Below are 10854 nucleotides of genomic sequence, written 5' to 3'. Positions count from 1 at the left end.
TTGCCAAAAAAAAAAACATATTTAGTAATATGTTTACTGTTTTACTTCACTGTTTGTCTTCTAATTTTGGCAGTAAATTGGCCCTTAAGAAACTGGAAAGGGAGGGGGGGGGGGGGGGATTGTGGGAGGAGGGAGAGGAAATAGCATCGGTCTGGAAATGTGACATTGTGTTATTACATAGAGCTAAACAAGATTGAAGGTTGTAGCTTCATCTAAGTAAGATGCACCAGTTTCAATATTGTTTTGATCTGATGCACCCCATGAAAGAAAAACTACTCTGCTAGAAACTTTCCTTCAACTTTACTACGATACCTAAACTTTTCCTCGAATGCAGGAAGCTCAATCTTTCGATTGGCACATGAGTACTTTTAAGCAATATTCTAAGTACCACTACTTGTCAATCTCCTTACAGTGGCTTTGGAATGTCCAGCCTACAAGCTTATTATGTTTTCAGTTGAAGTAAAAAATAAGGTAAAACCAGGGCAAAATGTCACCAAAAATAATTTCAAGGACGGTATGGATTATTTACAAATGCAATACAAAAAATTTACTATATTCAAAATTACTATATTCAAAACTTGAATTCAATTAATACCAATTACTTATGTACTAAAGTAATAATCAACAAAACAATTGCTACAAATCAGTTGCTTTTTTACCCTTTACTGATACTGTCAGTAAATAATATATAATTTGAAATGAAATAGCGATTTGTTATATGACCGATAACCTCTCCACATTCCGGGAATAATTCAGTGTGTTGATTTAATTTGGCACTGCCACTTTGAAGTTTATCCATTGTGTCTTATCATCAAATACTGAAATAATAGTAATATTAATAATTATAACAAGGCTCTGTGTGCACATCCTGCTATAGTCATTGCATTGTTCTAGCATAATGGCAACTTTTGTACAGCAATTTCGCTATGGAATACTAGATAAAGTATTCCATGGCATAAATGTTGACGGCGTAGATGCAGTATTATTTATTATAATGTTGGATTAACTGTAAGTTTATTACAAGCAATGGATATGGACATTTAATGTTGCATCTGCTAACCTCAAATAATAAAAATATTTCCTTTCAAAGCCAGTAATATGTCAAGGTGACCAATTTAGACATAGCCCTGTGTTCTAGACCTGAGAGATCTACTATAAATTTGTTTCCTTAAATCACCTTTTAATTGAGCACAGTAGAATCATCATATTGGTAAAACTGGTTAATTTTGATGTGTTATATCAGTATTGCATTGTTCCATACCAGATCTGTGATATTCTGATGGTTTTGAATGCAGTCAGTACACAAGTCGTAGGGAAAGCGTCATTGCCTGGTCACTGTGGTGAGCTACATTTAATTCCTGCTACCCCTGATGTAGTAATGGTAGAGATGCCTCATCTTCATATACCAGTAGGTCATGTCCCCTCGGAGCTCTGCACAGAAGGAAGTTTGGCTGTTGTTACGGCAATACAGATATGAACCGATCAGAGTAATGAGGACTGTTATCAGGACAAATATCACCATTAACAGGCAAGTCACAACCCAATCATCTGAAAGAAAAACACAGAAAGTCTCTTACAATATTATCTCTAAGAATTAAATGAATCCATATTTAGACATAACCACTGAGAGTGCAGTTCTTCTGAGGGAACAGGTAAGGTGGGAGTGCCAAAGCAGGTATTGGATTTATACGGAGGTCAGTGCAAATGTTAAAGCTCTAGAATCCATTCAGGATGAATGCAGCAACTCTGAGGGGACAGATAAGTGAGAAATGCTGTAATTGCACAGTTTAACTGTAGATACAACAGCTTCATACTATAATTGGGATGGTTGGGTGGGTGACAACTGTGTCCCACACCTCATCTGAGTCCTCATCCTGTATACAAAGCTTCACAATAGAGGACACTAGTATTGCGCCCCTCCTTTAATTGTTGGTGCCCCTCCTTATATTGTTGGTACCCCTCCAACTCCTGCAACTTACAATTCTCTGCTATGGTCCTGCTAAGAGTCTGATCCCAAAAAACAAAAGATATTAGCAATGAAACACACCTTGTTCCTGAGGGAGGGGAGTTGGTTCAAGTTCTATGTTTTGTTCTGGCTCCGAATCTTGCACTAAATTGTCATCACTGAATGTAACTCTGTCAAAAGAGAAGATAGATTATTTAAACGAAGTTCTTGTGTCTAATCTTTACAAAATGGACATGTTCCTCGAGTAAGGGGTGCAAAACCCAACAGATGTGCTCCCAGCGGCACTTCCGCGGGCCAATCGAAAAGGTTATACTGAACGAGAGGTCCGAGAGAGCAAAGTGATGGAAGCTTGGTAGGTGCCAGAGGCAGAAACAGTTGCTCATCGATCTTAGTTTCACTTGTTCCAAGTTTCGCATCTATCCTTTGTATGAAAGCTACTGTACACCTCTGGTTTTTTACACTAGCAAGCACAAGATATCTACTCACTTCTTTTTTCGCCTCTTTCTGATGGTGGATGATTCTCCAGAGGATGTTTCAGAACTTTCTTGCTTCTCCTCTTTATCAGCATCAAATCTCTGCATGGCATCTGAAGTAATACAATATGAAATTATAGATTCAACGACACGCCTTAAATATTATTGTAAAGATAGGTTAGTTATTATGAGACATTTCTTGAACTATGCATAGCACACCTGACTGAATGTAACAGCAGTAAATGAAACACCTCAAGTTTTAAGATGTACTGTTGTTTTTAATAAAGGACATAATTAAATAACTTTCATGTTCGTGATTGATTTTCGCACTAAAGAAAGAACTAGCTTTCTACCAGGGTACTAGCTTTACACCCCATGAATTAGTTTCCCTACAGGACATAAGTGAACCAGGGCATAATTACTAATTAAACATCTGCTTGAAATACCACAACTGAAACATATATCATCCATGATAAAACTCCAGCTCATTGGTATATTTAGTTACTTTAAAACTGTGATGAAAAATAACAAACAATATCAAAAACAATCAAAACAGATAATTTTGGAGAACGATGTTACTGGAAAGAGATTTTGAAGAAAGCAAAACGAATAAATACGTCTTGAAATTGATGAAGTACGTCCTCCTCACTCCTCACCTTCATAAAGTTTTTTACCAACATCGGCGTAGATGCAAGTGAAGAGATCGAGAGCCTTGATGGTTCTCGGATGTTCATCACCGTATGTCTCTCGGAAGAGCTTGGTAGCCTAGTAAAGCAAAAACAGGTGACACATATGTATGTAAGTGTTGAGGGCATCTTTTCTTCTGTCACAATGAAGGAGCACATGCTACAACAATACAGACACAATAATAAAGCTTGTACACATTTGAAAAGTTGTTATATAATTATTACGAAAATGTGATAAAACAAAAGACTCTACTCTCTCCCGATCTGGGCTGCTCAACCATAAGTCGACCCCGCCCACAACAAGACAACGAGACTGGTTAGTTTATTCACACGTGGCACGTTGTATATCACCTTTCTCCAAAAAAAGTGGACAAATTTATAAATCATAATCTCTTTAAGACTTGTAACTCAAATAAAGTTCTAGGAATGAGTAACAGAATCTCCATGAATGATACAATTTGTTGATGAAGTAAAGACGTTGAAAAAGTAAAGGGCAAAGACCACAGGTACAATAACATCTGTGAATGACAATATTCATCTGGATGCTTGAAGCAATAATAGAAACATATACTTTTTTTCACACTTGAATATAGTTCTGTTAGTGTTAACAGATTATCAAACAATTTGGATGATTACGATAATACCAAGACTTACGGAAAAAACAAAACTTACTTTTCCACAATATTCCATTGCAAGTTGCAATCTGTCAAATAAACAATTGAAGAAACTCTTAGAAAATAATTATTAGAAATTACCCCACATAATGATATAAAGTTATGTATTAACATATAAGCAAAATATTCAATAACTTCCAGTTCCACCCAGCCATCAACAGACACATTGCTATAGATTTACTGAATGTTAAAGAAGCTGACTGCCTCTTTGCTTCTCTTTTGATCCATTTATTATAAATGTAATGATCTCTAAGAAATTATGTGAAGTGTTTTTGTCTATATGTTCACACCAGGAAGTCAAACTTAGCCTTAGCCGTTAATTACAATAATGATGTCAGCAATGACTTGTATAGAGTGAGCTAGGCTAGACTTATCTACCATGTATTAAGTGTGGTAGGTCCAGAGCGGCAGTTTTCAATAAACAACCCACAGGTCAAATCTTGATAGTTTTAAATCATGTTTAATCAAAAAAAAAAATAACCCTGCAAGCTTGCATCAATATGATATTTTAACCCTGTATAAAATTGAAAAGTATAATACCTTGTTACATTTATTTGAAATATGGAGTAATTCTTTGTTCTGTTTACAATGAGACTTGGACTAAAATGGATTGAGAAATGTTGATAAGGTTCTTACTTTCCCTCCTTAAGACACAGGTTAGCTAGGTTTTCAAATTCATTGGCCTTGGCGACTTGAGGAGAGTTAATAGAAGCATCTTCCTTGCTTTCATCATCAGCTTCATTTTCTGCCTCTCTGGTATCCTCTGCAGGGCTTTTATCAGCATCGGATTTCATTTGCTTTTTCTTGTTTGCTACATGAGCAGACAGAAAGGGGGAAAAATTGTAACAAGAACAAAATAAGCAGCAAATATTAACAAGAATGTTATCAATTTTTCAGTATAAGATCATTTTGAGAATTGCTTTCAACTGAGCTTTAATATTTCATTATACATTTTTAATTGCCTTTGTTGCTTTTGCAAGTATTCAAACGAAGGTAAATGAATACCAATTGAAGTACTACTTTAATTCCATAGTAAAACAGTGCTTTAAATTTCTTTGTAAGCTTTCTCAAGTGAACAGGATTGCACTTCTAGTAGACAGGACCGAAAAGAGGCAAGGTATGGAAAAAATGAAGAGAATAGAATGAAATAAACAATAATCAATGTCAAACGTGTACAAGTTTAAGAGTAAAAGTGAATGAAATAAACAAAATTAAACAAATTCTCACCAACTTGTTGCTGGAACGTTAGAATATCTATCAAGGCAGTTTCATAATACATCTTCTCAGCCTGTATGAAATACACAGCTTTCTCATCTGAACACAACAGACTCTCAAGGAAAAAAACCCAAATCAACAAAACCAAAGTCTGATCTTTCACAAAATGGATTTCTATTCCCTTTGTTAGTTTTAAACATAAAATAATTATTACAAAAATAAGAAAATGTACAAACTAGAAATATATTGATTAATTTTCCGTTATCCTAATTGTAATTTTTTCCACTAAAAGTTTTGTCTTTGGAGGATCATATTCTCACTTTCATAATGTGATAAACTAAAACGAAGACTTCCAAGAAGGTACGCCAGTGTAATAATTGTCCCCCCCCCCCCGGGTACCATTCTGTCTCTGTCTGTTGATAATAATGAATCAAGCCGCAGAATGGCAGTCGGTCCTCTGAACCAACGATTAACCCTCTGCTTTAAGTTTAACTTGAGGCTTTCTAAATCCTTGCAAAGGACATATTATAACTGTATCCTGCTGGTATATAGAATCCAAATTTCTTGGATACTTCTCCACATTTTACTCCATTTTGAAGTATTTAATTAACAAGTTAAGTATCCATTTTTGACTAAATGCAAGATAACTCCAGGAGGAAGAAGCAATTGAATACACTTAAGACTTTGAAAATTCTTACTTTTAAAGCCTGACCTAAACCCAAACACAAGACATCAGTGTTTTTCAATTTGTCAAAGGATACATTCATTTTTGGAAAAGTAGATGTCTGAAATCTGTAGAAGGTAACGAGAAAAAAAAATGCAATTAATTGAGGAAATATCTGAGTTGAATAAGACCCATTAAAATACACTATGCAAAAAGAGATAAGTTTTCATGTTACCATAAACTGTTCCTGTAGACCCCCAAAATTATCACAAACATGACAACCTGTATCTTGATATATGGTGAAACATTTTAACAGAAATCTCAGGATGTTCCATGAACTGTATGTTGTATTCAAGCTAGCTTCATGTTATACTGTAACAAGAATCGCAAGTACTCTATTATCCAGGATCTTAACTGCAAAAAACTTATCATTGTCTTCAACATCATCTGTTTGGACACTTTTCGTATTCTAAATAAATAACTGAAATGGCAATTTGCTAAGTACCTGGTGAAGACACTGCGGCAGTTCGTGGAATGTGTTGGATTCTTTCAATCCTTTCAAACTCTGTAAAAAACACTTCAATGCTTCATCATTATGACCTGTTTTGAGAAATTCATCTCCTTTCTGATACATCGTTGACTTTTCAGAACTGTTCTGATCTTCAATTCCATAGGTATCACCAAGAACTGTCAAATTGGAATGGGGAGGAGAAAGGAGCCATCAGTACTACAAGATATCACAGAGAATAAAATGCTATTTAAAGTTGTATGAATTGTAAGAATTTCAAGCATGGATTAATATTTATAACCTTAAGCATCTCAAAGGAAAGAAATTGTTCAGAGATATGCAAAACACTTTCAAAATTCAAAGTTTACATTTTTCATTATCATCACCCCTCGGAACACCTTGAATCACAGATGACTTAGATTCAACAGTTCATAGATTTTTCCATAAATGAGATTTCTGTTTGAAAAGAATATGAACTCTTGCAAGTGAATTTAATTGTCTGCTAGGACTAAGTATTTATCAGTATCTTTTGATGGGAGTTTCCATGACTATGAGTAGCCTGCATCCATTTTAGCAAATGAAAATGAAAAGTCCAAAAAAGGCCAAATTATATAACATTTTAAGAAATATCACGATAACTATAACATGGCCAGTGGCCAAAGGTCGATCATTTAAGTGTTAGAAAAGGCTGATCTCTTTCCACTTAGCATTAGCTGTCATTTGTGAGGGATCAGAGTTTAAAATAAAAATGGCAAAAATGTACATAAAATTTGCAAAAATGTACATAAAATTTGCAAAAATGTACATCAATTTACGTATGGGATATCCAACATATTTCGAGCGAGTTTACTGATGATGAGTTAACATAAACATGCAAAGATTGTGGAAGACTTCAGCTGACATTCTAAATAAATGTTGTGAGTTAAGACTGTGGATGAAGATTTTAATTCATCATCGTCATACATGGCATGTACACTAGCACATAAGACAGACCTCAAGAAAAGTTAGTAAGTACCAATCACGAAAGTTTAATGATATATTCCATTTGCAACTCATGGTCTATTAAATTGTACCTTTAGTGTTAGATATGGTGGTTTCCTCTTTCAGTGGGGTTTCTCTGTCTGTAATCTCCAATTTTAATGGTGTGGTATTTGTTTTTCTGACATCTTTCCCTGCAACTTTATCCTCATCATTGTTAACTTTGAGTGTCTCTGCATCTCCTCCAGCTGTGGGTGATTGTGCTTCATCCATACCTAGTTGATTTGTAATAATGCACTCTCACATAGTTAACAAATGCTATCTTGAATTATCTGAAGGATAGACAAGTAAAATACAGATAACTAGATATTGCTTTAAATTGTATGTATTGTTATTTCCTCACAGATAGCCTCATTTTATTTGAAGCAACATATAAGGAAATCATGTCTTGGATGTGCTCATTTCACTGGGTAGCAACGGCTGGGCCGGCGATGATCGTCGGTTAAATTTGCAAGCCTTCCCTTAATTTTACAGACAGGATTGGTGTATTCCAAGACTCTGTGGCTTGTCTTGAAGTTAATCTCCATTAATCATTAAACGATCGCAAAATGGATTTGATACACGGTAACAGCCCTATGTCAGACATCATGTTCAAGTCTGCTGCCGAAACTTCGAATCTGTCCTGTAAATAAGTCTTACACAATCACTTAAAATATAAAAAAATAAAACAAAACTGTTAGCAAACTGCGTATCCACTAAAGAGCCTGTGTAAGAGAATGTGTAAAAGTAAGAGGGCCTGACGCTTTGATCCAAGCAGGATCTTCTTCAAAGGCTGAAAAAAAAAAAATACACAACATGCAATAGATCAGTGTTAGTGAATGAGAATCCTTTGAACAGGAAAAGAAGTCAGAAAGTATTTTGACACATTAAATATAAATAACATTGTTTCATGATTTCAACTCATTCTTGAAATAAATCTTGTTATTCTATTCAAAGTGCTATTGTTACATGAAAATCACAGACCAGGAAAAGCCAAGTACAGCTTCTGTTTACAAACAACAGCAGCGCTTCTTTGTTGGGAACTGGATGTCATTACTTTCATGGAGTCTCTGTAGATGTGGGCACTCAAGTGTGAGTGATATGCCTGCTGCATAATGAGCAGTGGTGTGCTGCTGGCTGGGCCTGCGTTGATCATTGGTTCAATTTGCGAGCGTCATATAATAATATCCATAGTAGGATATTAATCCTACTATGTGACTTTTGGAGTTTAAGACAATGAGCGTTCCCTTATTGTCATCAACACAGGATTTCAATGTAGGGTAGGAAAACACCAACTAATGTATAATTTAAGAAAACTTATTTGCTTGAAAAAATAGCAATCCTTGACATAAGTGTCAACTTTCACTTTACTTAACTGTTTTGTCTTATCTAAGTAAGTGAGAGTCTTACTTTACAAGTAAAGTTAGGCTATGTTTATAAATGTTTGCATTGTGGCCCAGCCACTCATAATCATAAGTCATCTCATAGTACTTACACAATTACAAAACATAAACAGTAACACTTAACAGTAACGTTAGTAGCCTACTTTTTTATCAAAGTTTTACATAATTCACATTTTAAAGATAAAATCCATACTTTCAAGTTTTACAGAACACCTGGGAAGTTAGTAAACATTGTTAGAACAAAATAATTGATCTCATCTGTGTAGTCGGTATACATGCCTTCTGTAACGTTAGGCTAGTCTAAGCTAGGCCGGTCAATGGCTACAGGCATCAGTGAATTCGCCTACAGTACGGTAAGTTATACTGATGCAATAATTGTGGTTAAAAGAAACACAAGCATCTTATAATAATGCCTCATAATATCTTAGTTGTTAATTTGTAAAATGCTTATACATAATAAGCTCAAGTAGTGAAAATATACCAAGTCTGCAGAGTTGATTAGCATTGGTTTCGCCCACAGGCAGCAGGTCCTATTTTGTTTGGATAAATTTGTGATAGCGCTGCAGTTTATTTTTACCGGTCTTAAAGCGCGCCATCACTCTACCAAAGATCAGTCATCGATACAACAGACAAATCGGCGCTAACTTAGTCGTTTTATGGAGAACATGGAGAACATGGAATATGGAGAACATGTTTACAACTACTGATGACTTACCCTACAATAGTATAGCCGATGGCTTGGACTACCATGACACTGGTAATTTGAAGCCCATGGTTGCTTAGGTTTTGAGCAAGAAGAGATGAAACTTTAGCTTACTCTCGATACGGCGAGTTACGCGGAATCTCCTATACTGAGGTGTCAACACCTTCATCGACGAATTTCTAAAATGCCGTAAATAACTCAATCCTCCTGGTCTTTACACAAGCTGGAATTTATTTCATCCTCTTGAATTTTGATATTAGTTGTTTTGTTAATTTAATGTAAGGCTCAAAGTTTTGACTGTGAAGTCTTGTTACACTGCAAATTTTAAGATTGAACAAAAACGCTATAGGGCCTATGTAAAGATTGATGATAACGGGGGGAGGGGTCGAGTCACTAAAAATGGACATCAGGTTCGATTTTTAGACCTTAAAAAAAATAACGAAATGGTAATAAAGAGCCCCCTCCAAACGAATTACCTCAATCCCTCAACTCGTTTTCCTCGTCAGTATGACGTACAGCATCCGATAGTTGAATTGAGAGAGAGAGAAAGAAAACAAAGTTAATTTCAGTCTACCTGAGCCTACGGGAATCCCGAAATAGTGTACGGAATTGCTCGAAAACAGTGTAACCTATTTTTAATGTTTCGCCTTCTTTCAATCGTAAAACCTGAAGTATAGTGTCATTACGTATTTTCTTATGAACAGAGATTAATGCGTTTGCGCCACTAGTCCTGTAGATCAATTTTGTCGTCATCTCTGATGCATAGGGCCTACTGGAGTGACGAAAGTAAAACAATGCGAATGATTTTTTTCTTTCTTTATGTAAACTCGGTTAGCGTAAAGCTATATAATCTCCCCGAGACCCAGAAATAAAAAGTAAACGTAAAACATAAATAAAATAAGAACAATAACACTTTTATGCTGAGGTGGTAATTATTGGGAATATAAGTTTTCGGGTTGTAGATTATATACTTATCCACGCGATATTTCCATAGGCGTAGGAGCCTATAACGACTTGCCCGAAAAATATAACCAAAATTTTTCGCGCGATTCGTGCGCGTTCAACATCATAATGCGCTATCATATAGGCATTCATCGATTATTTTATCACATGCCGATAATCGATGAATGCCTATATGACATGCACTATAAGATGTTGAAAAATTTTGGTTATATTTTCCGTGTTATTACCCTTCCATATTGGTTTTAATTATTGAGGAAGTCGTAACAATAATAACGATAATAATAATATCAGTTTAACCATTGAAAAACACATTGCAAATTATTCTTCTTTCAGTAGGTGCCCGAAAAATTCTCAGCATATTGGCCGAATTTTCACCCCCCCCCCCAAAAAAAATTGAAAAACACATTGCAAATTTTTCTTCTTTCAGTAGGTGCCCGAAAAATTCTCAGCATATTGCCCGAATTTTCACAACATTATTGGTTAGGGGGGCTGCAGCCCCCAGCCCCCCCCCCCCCGCCTCGTACGCCTATGGATATTTCTACTTTGATGTTGATGTAGCAATGATGCTTTTTGTGTCGCCGG

General features: G+C 35.6%; 1 protein-coding gene across 2 annotated transcripts; it reads right to left on the bottom strand.

Moving 5' to 3' along the window:
• Positions 1-351: 351 nt before the first annotated feature.
• On the bottom strand, positions 352-9344 carry LOC139970635 (uncharacterized). 2 transcript variants are annotated; one of them, XM_071976497.1, is made up of 11 exons: positions 9322-9344; positions 7260-7496; positions 6184-6365; positions 5776-5806; positions 5027-5113; positions 4436-4610; positions 3798-3828; positions 3096-3204; positions 2453-2552; positions 2048-2136; positions 352-1548 (listed from the first exon to the last, which is right to left on the bottom strand). In XM_071976497.1, the coding sequence occupies exons 2-11, from the start codon at positions 7435-7437 to the stop codon at positions 1352-1354; spliced, it is 1179 nt and encodes a 392-aa protein (XP_071832598.1). In that variant the 5' UTR covers positions 7438-7496; positions 9322-9344; the 3' UTR covers positions 352-1351. The 2 variants fall into 2 exon arrangements, with proteins under 2 accessions (XP_071832598.1, XP_071832597.1); XM_071976496.1 differs by lacking the exon at positions 9322-9344 and adding an exon at positions 9088-9224.
• Between the last annotated feature and the right edge of the window lie 1510 nt (positions 9345-10854).

This window comes from Apostichopus japonicus, chromosome 8 (assembly GCF_037975245.1).
Source record: "Apostichopus japonicus isolate 1M-3 chromosome 8, ASM3797524v1, whole genome shotgun sequence".
Lineage (NCBI taxonomy): Eukaryota > Metazoa > Echinodermata > Holothuroidea > Aspidochirotida > Stichopodidae > Apostichopus > Apostichopus japonicus.
Note: the sequence above shows the minus strand (reverse complement) of the source record. Positions and strands in the feature narration are given on the sequence as shown.